We start from the raw sequence: 17,874 nt of genomic DNA on the forward strand, positions 1-17,874 counted from the left end.
AGAGAAAATCTTTGTTATTTTACACCGCTAGTAACACCAACACAGTCATCACCAATGACCAATTGATGACCATTCACACGTTTGCAAGAAAATGATGGGCTCTACAATGACTAGTAAATTGTCCCCCAAAAAAATCAAAGGAGAAAAAGAATACAAAAATGAAAATCTCAATCGGTCGATCAGGTCCAGATATTGACACCGCAAAATCATAAAGCAAATTGTGTTGTATCTATCACCCACTAACAATTTCCTAATATTGGTTTAAAATGTTGACATTTATTTAAGATAGATACTGTGTACCTGGCTTTATATGACCTACTTCATAATACAGACAGTGAGGTTTCTAAAGGAGTGAAATCAATTTTTTTGAGATTGAATGCCGATTAATCTGATAACAATCGCATTGGGCTAAGGTTTTAGAACTTTCTTAGATTTGGTAAAACTGTAAAAGTGGTAAGAAAGTAAATGAGAAAGGGCCACGTTATAAACATTTTAAGTTAAGATTCATTAAGTGTAAAATACTGAAAGTTATTTTCGTAGTTTCTCCAAACGAAATTTGGAAGAAACTGGTGCTGAATTACTATCAAATTGAATGATTATGCTTGGTCATTTTCTACCTTTTTGACTTATTTGTTTGTGACTATAACTTCTTCCCTAGTGCTTTAAATACAGAAATTACATAGCTATAGCTATAAACGTATGAAGAAAAATCCAACTCATCACCATCTTTAGAAATATCACTATCTAAGTTTTTTTTTTTTTTTTTTTTCTTGAAAATGTGTTCATCCTAATATACATCATATCGATCTCACTATTCCATAGGTATGGCAAAAGTGGTACATGATAATTAATTAGAAATTAGTACAAAATTATTAAACAATATAGAAAAAGAATGAGAAATGTATCAAACAAAGGGCTAAACAAGTCAAATGCTACCCTTAGTCTTAATTTGTAAGCACCCCTTGTTGATAGCATATTGCTTTCATAGTGAGTACTAGCAGACAATTTGAAATCTAACAAATCAGAGAGAAAACTTCTACATCACAATCAATTGCCAAAAAGGCCAAAAAAATTGAATGGAATAATATTGTGACACACATGTATCTTCTTGAAACAAATTAAGATTGTGAATGAGAACAAGAGAAAAAAAAGTAAAATGATACATCATACATACACACTCATCATATTCTAGAATACAACTTTGAAAAAAATGACGAACTTTTGGACAAGGAAAAGTCAAATCCGAACTATATCTTCATGTCTTAAATGTTACAAAAAAAATAATGTCATTCGGAAAGTTCATTAGAGAAAATTAAATCCCATGTGCTTTTTTTAAACATAAACTATGGTGTTTGATTAGACTAATTTACATACTTATTTAACAGATCAAGTAGCTTAATTATTTGGCTTTTGATACTTTTCCTTCAATCATATACGAATTTTTTAATTTATGATTAAACAACATGATGTTTCTAGACTTGATAATTATTTTATTTTTTTAAGCCAACGCCGACGATATGATGTTTTCTTTCACATCCCGACAAGTTATTTTTTCACGTGCGATCCAAGATCTCCATGGCCCAATAGACCAAATATTATTACTCTAATTTTGTGTAAATAAATATAATCCTTATTAGGTCCATTGCTTCTTAATATTCTAAAAAATAAACAATCTTAGGCCCTGTTTGATACAATAGTTTAACAACATGTTTTCAGTTTTTAAACAACATTACACGCATTTTTACACATTTTTTTTTCACACATATTTCAAAAAAATACAAATAACGTTACCAAATGGCCCCCCCTAACTGTGTTATATAGTCCAACTCAATTATTCTGTAATCTTTGCCAAAATGGTAGACTTTTTGTTTTTTAAGATTGTTTTTAATTTATAGCGTCCGATCTTAATAATTGTTCTTTGCTAATAAACCAAGATATCAATTAGTGCTCTTTATCATCAGATCATGACCGTGCAAACAGGAATCGAACCTTTAATATTTTATTATCAGACTAAGACATCAATTAATGCTTTTTATCATTAAACCACGACTATGTAAGTAGGAATTAAAACCTAGATCTCTTATTCGAAAATAAAATATTTTACTAGTTGAGCTAATTAAAACTCACTATAAGCATTATATATTGATTAAGAGCAAATAAATTGAGTAAAATTAAGATGAATGATGCAGAAGATCCATAAAAGTTTGGTGGTGTAGCGAAACATGTTATCATCTTGTAATTATATATAAATAAAATATAATAAAATAAATGAACAACGACAGACAAAAATTGTAGGCCAAGAACACTGTAACGATTGGTCGTATTGTGGGTCTATTCAAAGCTGGCTATGTATTTTTTTCCTAAAGATTTTTAATTGCAATTATATCGGCTTACGTGTATTTGTCGGTCATGGTTACGTCCGTCAAAAGCTCCAATCATTGAGAGTTCATTTAAAAGTATAGCCTGGATTATTAATTTTTCTTGATCAAAATTGAGTAATCTGTGACTTTTTGGTGCTACCTGGCAGTTGATTTAATGGGCAAAATTGTTTGATGTAATTTTATAAATTTGGGAGACAAAGGATTAATTTTGTGCGTTGTTTTGTCCAATCGTTTGGCCAAAAAAGAAACCTAATTTTGATAAATTGTGATAAATATGTTAAGTAATATGAATATAAAGAAGTTGATACTTGATAGAGATATTAGCCTTGGTTGATGATTAATAGAGAGGCTTTGTGCTTCATTTGAGACTTAAGATTTTTTTTTGGTAAATTAAATTTTGAACCCTTAAACTCTTATATTTTCCAAATTAATCAAACACTTAAAAAAAACATTTCAATTCAAATTATATACCCAATTATTTAAATTAATATCGTTAGTGAAAAGTGTTTTAAAAAAAATAATGTTATTTGAATATTTCAACATGTATGTTGAATCATCAAAATAATATATTTAAATAAATATTGTATTATTTGATTATTTCCTCATCGTTATAACCATCGAATTATAAAAGATAAATAATAAAATATGTTTATATTATACATGGACATTATTTTACTAAAAGCCATATAGGGTTGTTTTTTTAAAAGCATTTTTCATTAATGGCTTCATACATAATGAGTTTAAGGTTTGGATTAAAATGTTATTGAAATTATAAGGCTTAATTTAAAAATTCTAAAACTATGTAATTTAATTTGAAAACATCCTTAAATTATGTGTTAATTTTAAAATAATAATAATATTATTACTATTATTGTTATTTGTTTAGTATATAAACTAAAGGGCAGTGAATGGGACATTGGGACCATACCATTATGTTTGGCTGCATGCACTTTGGAACAAAAAAAAAAGAAAAGAAAAGGAAAGACAAGAGAATAGAAAAACAAAATTCAAAAGTTTCCTACACTTTTCTGCCGTATTGGACGGGAAAGCAAAAAGGTAGCAAGTAAAAACATGTGAGTTCATTTTCTTCTTTTGCCTCCTTTCCTTCCTCTTTGCTTCTTTTCTTTCTTCCTTTAACTGAAGGAAAGACTTCATTTTCTTTTATTGCTTTACTTTTTCTACCCCTTCATTTTAAATAAAAAATCCTATTAATGGGTTCTCTTAATATATTTATTAGTTGATCATTTTAAGAAATTTTTGATACAATTTTTATGAGAAATATAAAAAATTGTCAAAAATAATCAATTACTTTTTTTCACATAAAAAGTTTTTATAAATATTTATTGAACAAATACTTTTAGAGTATCTGTTAAATTTTTCTTTAAACAAAGGGCAGCTAGAGTATTTACCGTTGATAAAAAGGATCTGGATTAGCACAGTGCTCTTGGTTAACCTAGTCTCAATGTGGATCCGGTTTATCAGTCTAATTATATTAATAAGGGCAAGAGGTCAAAAAAGTAAAAGGAAGATCAACCATTACTTATGAATTATTATGATTAATACGTATCAACTTTTCACTTATACAAAAGTTAAAAATGTGTTATTCAATATAATAAGCAAGAGTAGTGTTGTCTCATCAATAAGGAAATTGGGGCAAAAAAATGAATAGAAAAGATATAAAGTTGACATCTAGTTTGTTATACACGATTAACCTTCACATTATGAGTCTTATCACATAATTGAAAAGAGGAAGTTTTAGGTGTTCTATTTAATTAATCCACAAGTCAGTTATATTCATAAGACTTTTATCCTTTGATTTGATTTTAGATTAATGATTGAAAAATCAAAGTAAACTAATTAATTTGGAATAAGAAGATTTTTCAAATAGTCCAATTTGATTTTTGGTATCAATTAACCTTCGCAATGCTCAAATGCCAAGATTTACAAAGAACTTGACAAATAAATGTAAAATTATGGGGATAAGTTTCTTTAAAGATGAATTATACCGAGGATTTTAACTGAGCAAATTGATAAGTGGATTGAAGTTCACCAAATCTAAACCCTTAAAAATGAAACAACCTACTTTCTTGACTTTTGATCAAGGATTGTTCCCTCAACACCTTTGGCAAAACCCTTTTACCTAAATATTCTGGATCAAGGTAGGGTTGACATCCGAAGCATGTTGATCTAAAAGACGAGGTAGGGCTACCACATAGGTGTGCCTTTTAGACCTAACAAGTGATAGTAAGGCTGTTCAAGAATCGATTCGGACTAATGAATTGAATCAAAGCCATGTCGATTGAACTACAAATAAGGCTATCAATGGTGAGTGGGGCAAAGTTCAAAGGCATTTTTGGGGTTCCAATGTTGGTTGGTACAATTGTCTGCAACGCATTTCAACAATATCAAATCGACCCGTGTGTGTGTGTATATATATTCCTCTCTCATTTTGGTCAGATCTCTCTCTCTCTCTCTCAGGGTACCTACTTGGATGTCGATTCACCGATTTTCACCAATACTTCTACCATTTAGGATTAGGTAATGTCACTATCACCCTTTGTCTTTTTGTCTTTGCTCGAATTGACTGAACCAAGCCCATAAGGACTGACTGCATACGGCTTGAACTCCCACCATTCATGGCACGACTCGGTCTTGGTGTTGAGAAGCCGATCCTTATAGTTAGGCTCAAACCCCCCCCCCCCCCCAACCCTAATCGGACCAACCGATGTACAACCCTAGGTGTGAACTTGGGCCTCAAGGACTTTTTACCCTATAAAAAATATTGCCTATGTAAGCCAATATTCATTTTTTGTTAAAAAAAAAAAAAAAAAATTTGATCTCACATTCGAGAATGCAAGATGCTCTTTTTTGGAACACTAGGAAATCCTTGGCAAGATACATTTTTTACTTCAAAAATGCACTTTATTCTTCTACTTCTTAATTCCCATTTAGTGTTTTAGTTTACTTATAAGTACAACAACGGAAGAACCTATGTTCAATGCAGCGGCAATAACCTATGTACGTAGTGAAATGTTATGGGCAGAACTATGCAGAGAAAGGTTCTATGCAATTCATCCTTAGTGAAAAGCTAAAGAACAAAACTCTGTTTTACTCAATACAAAGAAATGTACGTATTCGGAATAATGTAATCCTATCTTTTTGTATTACCTATTGATAAATTATATATACTTCAATCCATAAATCTCATCTACCTAACTGTACCAGTTTGTAAATTGTGTTTGCAGATTAAGTATGATCATTGCCCATCATTATATGACATATTGAGCTTGTTACTTGTTATAGTAATTAAAACTTAGTTAGCTATAATAGAATTCCGTTACAATACAAAGCTTATTATGGTAAACCCAAAAGGAAAGGTACTAAAAACAGAAAACAATGACTATTAAAACTTTTCAGTCCTCCTAACCAAAATTAAAAATAAAAAAAAAACTTTCCGGTCCTCTTTATTTATTTATTTATTTTTGGAAAGTTTTTTTTTTAAATTTTTTTTTATTGGTTCATACTATTTTGTATCTTTCGATACAACCTCGACGCAGCCCTTACCTTACAAGAGTCAAACATTTGCATGGAGCCCACGCATACTAGCGCACAGTGTCGGTCGACGTTGAAATACTCATTACAGGGAAATCTGTAGCACAAAAATTTTACATGTCCTCGAACTCAAATTATTATTGATTTTTACATTAATCCATCACTTACAACACTTCGATATATTATCATAATTTACCGGTTCAATAATTGTGAAAAATGTTGTTTACAAATTACGAGTATTGATTAGTGCAATGTGAAAATAGTTTTTTTCCTAAACTTAAAGTCAATCAGAATGCATTGCATTGCAGCATGGAAGGTTGCTTCCAAGAAGGGTAACTTTAAAGCATGAAAACACATATACTAAAAGGCCATAGGGAACATGAGGGAAATTATAAAAATGTCATTCAAGCTCTGATTTTTGTTATAAAAATTGAAGACATTGACCAGAGATTTGTATTTCAGCGTTAATAACATCCCAATTATTTCTCTAATCAAATATATTAGCCCCAAAAATCATATTGAATATTCATGGTGGTTAGGACTCATTTAAGTTGGAGGTTCTAAACAATTAGTAGCATGCACCGCAAATATGATTAAATTAATGTGTTCATATAATTTTTACTCAGTAATAAATGGACACAGAAAGAGAGGAAAAAAAAAAATACTATCTGCTATGAGGTTTAAGCTTTTGGACACAAGGAACTTAGTGTACTTGTTACTGTTATAAATGTAAACATAAACATATTGTATTCTAACTCACAATTACACGTTTATGGAATGGTTCTCGTTGGTATTACTTTTTTTTAATTTTTCTACAGAGAGATATCTTAAAAACCAATCCAGTCCAATGCAAAAGCAGAGCACCGGATTTGCGTAAAACCCACTTGATTGCTTCACCTTCCTCAAGCCTCTCTCTCTCTCTCTCTCTCTCTCTCTCTTCATAACTTGAACTCTAAGTATGATTTATGCCTCTTCCCTTTAAATCATCAGATTTTATTCTTGATTTTTCCACTCTTGCAACATAAACATATATTAATTCCCACACCTCTCAAAACATTTCCCATGTCCAAGAAGTGATCATATATATATATATATACTTGCAAACTGCCTTACATAACATTGTACACAATCCTTGCAATAGTCTTTAGCTGCTAGCAGAATGGGGCGCCATTCTTGCTGCTTGAAACAAAAGTTAAGGAAAGGTTTATGGTCTCCTGAAGAAGATGAGAAACTGTTCAATCACATAACAAGATTTGGTATTGGTTGCTGGAGTTCAGTCCCTAAACAAGCTGGTAATATTTTGATTCTCCATCAACTTTGTAACATCTTTTTCAAATGGTACCTAAATAGCTACTAAGCCTTTTGGTATTCAAACAATCTTAACTGTTTTGGTTTCTTGCAGGATTGCAAAGGTGTGGAAAGAGTTGCAGGTTGCGATGGATAAACTACTTGAGACCTGATTTGAAGAGAGGAATGTTTTCACAGCAAGAGGAGGATCTCATTATGAGTCTACATGAAGTCCTTGGCAACAGGTATATATATACATATATAAGACTATTCTCATTCAAAAAGGCATCAGATTTTTATTCTTTGAGACAAAAATGGAAATGGGTGTTCAATAATTTGAGTTTTAATAAACTATTTTGGTGAATTTCAGGTGGGCTCAAATTGCAGCACAGCTACCTGGACGAACAGACAATGAGATAAAAAACTTCTGGAATTCATGTTTGAAGAAGAAGCTAATGAAGCAAGGGATTGATCCATCCACTCACAAGCCACTAAGCAAAGTTGAACCAAAGGATGAGAAAAAATGTACAGAAACAACATGCTTTCAGTCTCGAGGACTTCCAAGTACTACTGTATCAACTATGGCTTCACAGGGTGGTCCAGCATTTCTAGTTGATGACTCAAATTACTATGATCATAATGGACTAACAGAAGCTTCAAGAGAGCTTTTCATGTACAAGCCTAGCTTTGATCCAATGTCCTGCTTTGAGTTCCAAGCGGGTGTCGATTCAAATGGATATACTTCAACTTTTGTACCTGATCAGAATCATCACACAAATATCAAACCCGACATTGACCAAAGCCAATTTGAAACAAATTCCAACTATGGTTTCACTTCAATGCCAGGTCTGACCAATTCTGATCATGGAAACTTATCCGGCGCAGAGTTTTCTGATAATTCAGGTTCAAAAATGAGCTCCTTTTTCATGAACAATGAGGTGAAAGAAAGCTCTAGCAACAGCTCAAACATGAGCAGCTATGCAGGGTTCCCAGTGAACGATATTATGTTAGAAAATGCAGCCTATTCATCATGGGACTCAGATACCAAGTTGGAGTCTTTGTTTCAGTTTCAGGTCAATGAGATAAAAACTGAGGAATTGAAGGCAGGTTCTTGGCAAGAAGGTCAGCTTCAAGCTCACAATTCAGTAGATTTCGGTAGCTATCCATTAACGTCACTTTCAGAAGATCTAACAGGAGCACATTTTGATGTTTTCCAGCAGATATGAACTGTAAATTCTTTGTTTTATTTTAATTTTTTTTGTCACTTTTTTTTTCCCTACATAAACCACAATACACAAACATGTTGATAGTACAGGGAATTTCAACTTAAAGTTTGAGATGAAGTCTTTGTTTGTTTGTTTTTTTTTTTTTTTTGGTTTCGAAGTAGGTTATAATAATAATCCAGCTGATATTTCTTTGAGCTTTGATTTGTATTTGTTTTCAGCAAGTTGAAATAATGTCCTTGCAGATTATGGTTTTGTGGTCCTAATCTTTCCACCGTCTTAACTAATAATTATCGTTGGTATTTACAGTTATATAGTGCTTTTTCATGCCTTTCATTTTACTACTGTTTAACCTAAACCACTTTTTAGTCCCCGGCAAAACTTATCTGTGCCCACAAACAGAAGCAAAGGCTTGCATTCTTTTATTGTCTCTCTCTTTTGGGTATTTGAATTTGACCCTAAACCCATATGAAGTTAATCATTGTTATTTTGTACAAACATATATTATATGTTGAATGTACATATATAAGATAGGTGGGGTAGGTTCAGATTGTGATATATTGAACCGCTGGCAGAGCTTAAATAATAAGATTATCCGGGCCTATTGTATATAAGTTTATGCTGATTTTCTAGCATATGATCCAACTGCGGGCTCCAGATTCATCCATGCATTAGAGAGTCCTGTCCTTTGTATTATTGGAGAGAGAGCAAAGTGGGGTCTAAAAACAGTAAATATGGAATAGTCCCAATTGGATTAATCATCTTTGGTTTCAATTGTATTTGGATGCTTTTCACACAGGGCTTGCAAAATGGTCCTAAACTCAATATAGAAATAGTCAGCGCCATAACTTCAAAGTCTATATAGCTTTTCCAAAACTTTAATGTCCTTTGTTTCCTTTCGCAAAAAGATATCTAAACAGAAAAGAGGACCAAGACTTCTCAGAACTAAAACGATGTATCACACTTTAGATCACTATTCCCTATTCACTAGTTGTGAATCATTGCGAATATATCACAAAAGGCTGCATCAAATTTGGTCCCAAAAGACAGCACAAAAAAAAAAAAAAAGACCTATCTGATCTAAAGCATAAACTTGAAAAAAACATGTTAAATTGTGACAAATTATCATTTATCCTACAAGTTTAAATTATTAGAAAACATAAATTTAATTATTTAACTATTATTCTAACATTCGGTAGAATATTCGATAGATCCAGATGTTATATACGTACTTGACCTAATCTTCCAATTAATACTCCTAACCATATGCTTAGGAAGGACCAATGATGTGGTTCTAATTCAATATGTATTCCAAAGAGGTCCATATTATGGTCATTATCATCTGATCAATTTAGAGACATATCTAAGGTCATTGTTGGATGCAACATTACAACTTTTTAGTTCTTGTGAACTAATATATAATACCTAACAAAATTAACAATCTTTGATCTCTATTGGTACCACTGCTTCTTATGAAGCTTGCATGTTGTTTTGGAATTATGACGAGTCAGCCAAAAAAGGTTTTCAGGCTTCCCAAGTTGGAATACGATATGATGGACAATAACAAGTAACAACAAACAAATCACACAAACTCAAAAACGTGTTCATGTATTTTGACACCGAATTAATGGTCCTGCACAGCGACTATAATAGACCTCCATTGAAGCAATCAAGAGGTTCACAGTAATTGTGGTGGTACTAGTTTGTTTGATGCTGAAAACACCATGTTTTAAGAACCATTCTAGTCACTTTTTTCTAAAAAAATTTTGGTCTATTTTGCTTACAAGAACATCTTAACGACTGCAAATGATGCTTGCAAGTTGCATATAGTCCAAAACAAATGTGCTTAAATAGAAATTTATAGGAAACTTCTTTTAAGAACTGGAACATCAAAGAAAAATCCGTAGTTGCACTTTATTTGTAACCATTTCTACATATATAAGAAATACAGAACTTGAAGTGTGCCGACATTGCTATAAAGCAAAGGTTGTTTATAATACCATTTGAGGTTTTGAACTTGGAAAAAGGGTGTTGTCTGCCAAATTATACTTCAACTTTAAAAGTGAAAGGTTTTATAAAGAGAACCAGATTGTGGTGCATGATTTACTCCTTGGTCAAATTAATAACGGTGCCCGACAAATGCATGATTTTTCCATGGTTTTCCTAATGATAGCTATTTGAGATTTTTCTTACCATCTTCATCACCGACAGCATGACTGAGTTTTTCTCTTTTTTATTATTATTATTATTTTTTTGTGTGTAAAAGATCCAAAATATTGAGTTCATCCCTCAAATAAGGTTCAAGTTTAGTAAATCTGCACAGAAATGTCTATTACACACACTGCCCGTTAGGCCGTTACACACAAAATTGTGTGTAAATTTTTTTCTAAACTGAAATCATGACTTCAGCTTAATGTTTCATTATCTAAGATAAAGCTAGCATTAATTTTAAAATTATTCCATGAATACACACTTTGTCATCACTTACATATTCGTTAATTTGTGATTGAATTATAATTATTACACATAAACCACCATTAGTACGTGGTGATAATAAATTTGATGGTTTCGCTTTAACATTATAATAAATAAATATCTTCATTGCATTATTTTTGAGGCACCAATTTAAAATTTATCACATCTCTAATATTACTGCCAGAAAAAAACTAAAACAAAATAAAAAGATTAAAAAAAGCAGTGATGATGAGGTGCACCGTACATGTTGACATTCATCTTGATTGGCCCACATTGTTTTTTTTAAAGAAGAATTTGGCCCACATGGTACAAATAATTTCCTTGGCCAACATCTAAGGGCCAATGAACCTGCTTTAAAAATAAAAAAAAAAGGGCCAATGAACCTAGCATACAAAATTTGAGTACAAAATCATTTCAATTCTATTCGTTGATATACCTGCTGTCCAAGTTAGGTCTGTCAGTTATACTTAAAATCTGGCGAAGACACATTCACCATTGACTCTTTGTGCAAAATTTACACAGATCCGAGGGCCAACTCCTTCCAAAGCTTGTGAAAACAAAAGAGAATTCTATCAATTCCCCATTATAGTTGCAAAACACTAACATTGGAATGAACAAAGAGTGTGAATTTAAACTTTAAAACAATGAGATACTAACAAACACCCCTAATGATGAAGCTAACAGGTAATAAATTCTGTGGCATAAAAAGTCAGAAGGAAAAAAAAGTTTTTCCACTCATTTGTTGAACTTAAGATCACATGTGGACCTGATTCTGAGAAATAATAGGCCAAAAAAATAATTGGTACTATAATTGCTTGTAGGACATGAATATATTTGTACAATTGTACCGATATATATTGAGGTTCATATAAACAAAGGGATTGTTACTTATGTCAATTGCTTTTTTTAGTACATTCTGGGCCTGTATAGCATAATGAACCTTGGGAGCTCAGTCAAAGGGAATCAATCATATGGGTCATTAGAAATGAACAAAAATATAACTTTTTACAGAAAACAAAGACTTCAAGAAGAATTATAATCCAAACCTAAGAGTAGTAATAAATTCTATAATGAAAGGAATACAAACATGTTTAAGGTTTTTAATAATGGGTTGTTAGTAATGATTTTGTTCAATACAGTTTTACAATTTCTAACCTATGAAGGATTGCATGGACATACATACATGATTCTTAAGGCCTCTACGAAAGCATTTCTCAACCAGATTTTGCAGTTTGGCAGTGTGGCTTAATAATAATAATGACCCTAAACGTGTAAGGGTGAAAGGGAAGAGAAACTTAAGAGTACATAAAGCTGTTTCTTAATTTGAAAGTTTTTATTATAGCTTCTCATCAAAGATAGATAAGCTACCTACTGACAACTCAAGGAAAGTGTTTTCACATCCCAATTGATTGATTGCCCCATTCGTCAATCGAATAAATATATCTTATTAATTACACGTTTAATGATTGTGTGCTTCCCATTGTGATGAATTAAGACATGGAAATCGGTTTCTGCTCCATTACACATCTAGTTTAATACTTTGGTTTAACTAAGTTAGGTGGAATTGGTATTTCTTAGGTTTTTTTAGTAACTGTGTTCCCACGTCCCAGTCTCTTGCTTATATTTTAGGCATCAAAGCAAGGCAAAACACTGAGAAGAATCCAAATAAGCAAAACAGAAATTAAACTAACAACATCTAGTTGTATTGTATGTATTTCACCGGTTTCTCTAACTTGAATGTTTCCAACAATGGAACATGGTTGGAGATACTAACTGAAAATGGAAAAATGATTAACATTTTGATAGGACTGTGTTTATTGAAAAGTTAAGTAGCAGCCTCAACAGCAAACTTCTTTGGCTCTATGCTGCATCTGGAAAGCAAAGGTCCTTTCTTGTTTTGACTCACTAATGACATAACATCACTACTTTCAGCCACAAAATCCTAGGAAGTACACAAAATGCGAAGTACCAATAGCATAACAAATTGGGCTCAAGGGAAATTTGCCAAGAGTTTTTTTTACTACTTTTAGTCCTCAAACATTTCCCATAGTGGCTGCAATTAGTCTGCGACTCACATCAGCTTTACTTAAAAATAGATTCCAATCTACAACTTGCACCTACAATGCAAGCCTTTGTAACAATAATTGTCAAAACTTGAATCATATCATGAATCTTTTTTTTTTTTTTTTTAATGTATTGTGTATCTTACATTACGCATACACTAATAAAATTTATGAAAAAATTGTAGATACGCATATATAAATGAAATACTTATTATGAATTTGAAACACATACAACTAATGACTAATTTAATTATCACCATCAATATTTTGTAAATCTTCTTCTTGAAGGCATTCAACATCAAAATCATTATCAAGCTGCTCATTTATTTTCTTAACTTTTTCCAAAAGTTTGGAAAATTAATTTTTAATATCATCTGACACTTTCAAGCATGGTTTAACATCCTTCCAAGTTTGTGCTAGGGGGTTCTTCATTCGTGTAACTCAACTCTAATATTTGTTTCACGAATAGTTACATTTAAGTTTTAGCCTACTTGTCTTGTCATCAGTAGTACGGATACAATGATCACAAGTGAGATCCTTTTCCCAACAGATGGCTTAATAATATTGTGCAAGCCTTAGTAACCATAATTGTCAAAACTTGAATCATATCGTGAATCTTTTTTTAATTTATTGTGTATCTTACGTTACGCATACATTAATGAAATTTATGAAAAAATTGTAGATATGCATATATAAATGAAATACTTATTATGAATTTGAAACGCATACAACTAATGACTAATCTAATTATCACCATCAAGATTCTGTAAATCTTCTTCTTGAAGGCATTCAACATCAAAATCATTATCAAGCTGCTCATTTATTTTCTTGACTTTTTCCAATAGTTTGGCAAATTAATTTTTAATATCATCTAACACTTTCAAGCATGGTTTAACATCCTTCCAAATTTGTGCTAGGGGGTTATTCATTCGTGTAACTCAACTCTAATATTTGTTTCACGAATAGTTACATTTAAGTTTTAGCCTACTTGTCTTGTCAGCAATAGTTCAGATACAATGATCACAAGTGAGATCCTTTTCCCAACAGATAGCTTAATAATTTTGTTTAAAAACAAGCAGAACAACTTTTGGGCTCAAGCTAAAGCCCAATTTTTAGTAAAAACCCAATTCAAACCTATATGTTTATATCGTCTCATATATATGATTCTCACGACATAATACTTGAGACTCATTCACTCATTACACTTAAATACGTGAAAATTTTCACTCTCTACAAATACAATTCATATCATAAGATTTATAAGCACTACTAATACAAACTTACAAGACATAATTTTTTGGCTACAATACAAAATTGATCGTGTATCATACTATATTAACAACTACGTTAGTTACCAATTACAAATAGAAGCTAGCTTATCAATCAATTAACATCAGGTTTGGAGTCGGGCCATCATGGATAAAAAACTATAAAATTGAAGTTCAAAATCATTGTAATCTCTCTATCTTCAGTTTACAGAATTTGAGAATCACCAAGGTCTTCAAGAGTATAAAGTGTGTTTCCCTAGTCATAGGCAAATTCACCAAACTATTGCATATGGCATGAACCACATGAATCAACTTGCCCAAAAATAATAATATGAATCAGGGAACTCCAATGTGAACCACATGGAACCCTCTTCATTAGCCATGAATGAAACTGTGTACCCCTCTAATGCAGCAAACTGAACTGCCTATTAAAAATGCATATAACATTTCCGCCACTCATTTTGGTTTTAAGCTTCTGCACACCGCTCACTCTATGCCAAGACAAATGAACTTTAAACTGTTCTTGAGATATTTCAGGAAAAGCCATGACCCAAAGTTTCTCAAATCAGCCTTCCTCAATCTGGTCAGTGCCAGTGAATTTACAAGATCAAGAGAAAGCAACCTTTGATAGATGATTATGAGAGTATTAGAAGTACAGAATGAAAAGATCCAAGACCAAAAAGAGTAGGCTGCAACAGTGCACAAAGTATTATCAAAGCATCGACTTTAGTTATACAATGTTCAACATAGGCAGACCACTAAAGGTGAAAGTAGAAAAATAGCCAGTGGCAAAGGCAACACACTGAGCACTGTAAACAAAGAATCAGCATGCAACATGATCCCTACAAACTGGAGATTGATAGCATACTATTGATAGAATTCTAGTCAGATATGTGGAGGCAAGTTTTGGAAGTGCAAGCATATATGAAATAATATATTGTTCCACATTGAAAATAGGCTGGTTCATTTCTTGGCCAAATTCGAATGACATTGTAGTTACCAGGGAAAAGCATCATTCGCATAGTAAACTAAACCTTTATGACACTAACTACATTAGTAACCACAATTGATACAGGTTGAAGAAATGCAACCAATTGCACATTATATTAATAAGATAAGTAGAGAAATTACCAGAACTATGCCTATCTAAAATATCAAGCTTTGCAGTAGTATCATGCTTAAATGCTTGATGGCATCTGAATAGAACAAAACAGAATACCAACACTTGAGGCCTCAGTCACATGAAATTAACATAAGATAAGCTTCAAAATTCTACATGACCATGACAAACAATCAGCAAGCTTGCATTGAACATTGCTCAAAAGATGCAAGAGAGATTGTTATCTGAGAGCAGCCCATTCAAGTCAGTCTGCAAAGAGCACATAATAGAACCAGATCCATAATAACAAAATTAATCACTTATAACCTCACTTTGAAAAAGTTTCTAGCCACTACATAAGATCATTTTCATTGCCTGAGAACAAACGCATATCAAGGTTTAGAAAACAGTGGAGGAAAAAATGTGGAAATTCTTTAAGAATTCAATAGCTAAATTCGTCAAATTATCCACAAACAATTACATGTACATTCGAAAACATCAACTCATATAATGAAACTCAACCAGTTAACACGGTTAAATGGGGATGATGGTTTAATACCGTGAATCATGAACCACCTCTTACATAGTCAAAATGTCAAATTTTGTTTTTCTTAATTTCACATTGTAATAAAGCATCGTTCATATGTTACAACTTACAACTTACAATGTAGGACACACTTTCATTGAGCAATTGTTCCTGTAGCAAACACACTGACATTCACAGTGAATAAGGCTGCCTATGGGGGATGAGGAGATCCAGGCTGAAAAAGCCTGAGGTGGTTTATTTCCTTCACAATCAATTCCCTCAATCTGGTCAGTGCCAGTGAATTTACAACATCACAAGAAAGTAACTTTTGATTGGTGTTTATGAGATTAGTACAGAGTGAAAAAGAAGATCCCTGGCCAATAAGAGTTGGCTCCGACAGTGCAAAAAGTATGATTAAAGCATCAACTTTAGTTGTACAGTATTCAACCCAAGGTGGTCGATACCGAACCGGTACCGGCAGTGCACCGGTACCAGTACACTTCTATATTGTACCGGAAAAAATATCGGCCGTACCGGCTGCATACCAGCTAATTTCGGGCAATACCGGCTGGTACAGAAAAAAGCTTTTATTTTTTTATTTTTTTTAGTTTTGTAATTTTTGAATTTTTGTAAGGGCATAATGGTAACTTATTTACATTAACTTATTAATATTATTTGTTTTCTTAATATGCATTGAACAACTAAGCTTTCTATTTTTTATAGTGTTTTTTTTTCTTTTAATTGATACTAAAGTCTAAAACTATGAATAATTTGTTCTGAATTGAGCTAATATTTTATGATAAACTTTTATATTTACTATAATATAAGTGAAATATTATATGTTTATAAACATGGTTCTAGAGATTTTGGTGTGTATGTGTGTGTGTGTGTGTGTATATATATATATATATATATATATGTAAAATAGCGGTAAACCCAAAATGGTACACCGGTATTGACCGGTATCCAAAATATATTGTACCGGTGGCCAAACCGGTACAACCTCCGGTACGGTATTGACTTCCTTGGTTCAACATGGGCAGCCCACTAAATATTAGAGTACGTTTGGTACACTGTAATAGACTCTGTAATGTAATAGTTATTCCTATAGTTAGCTATTTGGTACTTTGGTTATGTTTTTATTAAAGGAAATAGGCATTTCTTATGAATAACTATTCTTTAAAATGAGGAATAACTATTCATCTCTAAAAGGGTTGTAATAGTTATTCCTTAGTAAGTGTATTAATTTCTAAAATTAATATATTTCCAAATAAACAAACTTTCCATATACACATAACAATTATGAAAATAAAAAATCATAAAAAATAACTATTCTCTCTTTCAAATTAAAAAAAAAAAAATTAGGATATATAATTATATGAGTAAGATATTTCCTGAAATATATCTTAAGTTTGATTTAAAATATTTTCATTTCATTGTCTTCAAAGCTCTATTATTGTATTGCTACCAAACATATGAATAGTAATAAGTATTACATTACAGTATCTTGTATTTTTTGTAATACCTATTTCTATTTTTATGTAATTATCGTTACAATCTACCAAACGTGTCCTTAATACAAAATTAGCTACCGGCAAAGATGACACAATGAGCATGATAAACAAAGAATTAGCACACAACATGATCCATACAAACCAGAGATATATAGGCATAACACAAGAATAATATTGATAGAATCTCTATCATGAAATACAAAATACTTGGAAGCTATGGAAGTACAAGCACATATGCCAAAAATATTGTAGCTCATTGAAAAACAGCTGGCTCATTTCTTGCCCAACTCCAAATGACATTATAGTGGAACGTCATTTGCATATTAAACCAAGCCATGATGAATCTAACTTCATAAGTAACCACAATTTATACTAGTTGAAGAAATGCAAACAATTGCTCATTATATCAATAAGAGGAGAGGAACAATTATCAGAACTATGCCTAACGAAAATATCAAGCTTGGCAGTAGTACTATGCTTTAAGGA

General features: G+C 31.9%; 1 protein-coding gene across 1 annotated transcript; it reads left to right on the plus strand.

Moving 5' to 3' along the window:
* Positions 1 to 6,686: 6,686 nt before the first annotated feature.
* On the plus strand, positions 6,687 to 8,647 carry LOC142630760 (uncharacterized). The gene is made up of 3 exons (XM_075804801.1): positions 6,687 to 7,225; positions 7,336 to 7,465; positions 7,591 to 8,647. Exons 1-3 carry the CDS (start codon positions 7,093 to 7,095, stop codon positions 8,444 to 8,446), a joined length of 1,119 nt encoding a protein of 372 aa, XP_075660916.1. The 5' UTR covers positions 6,687 to 7,092; the 3' UTR covers positions 8,447 to 8,647.
* The last annotated feature ends 9,227 nt before the right edge of the window (positions 8,648 to 17,874 follow it).

Source organism: Castanea sativa, chromosome 4 (genome assembly GCF_040712315.1).
Source record: "Castanea sativa cultivar Marrone di Chiusa Pesio chromosome 4, ASM4071231v1".
Lineage (NCBI taxonomy): Eukaryota > Viridiplantae > Streptophyta > Magnoliopsida > Fagales > Fagaceae > Castanea > Castanea sativa.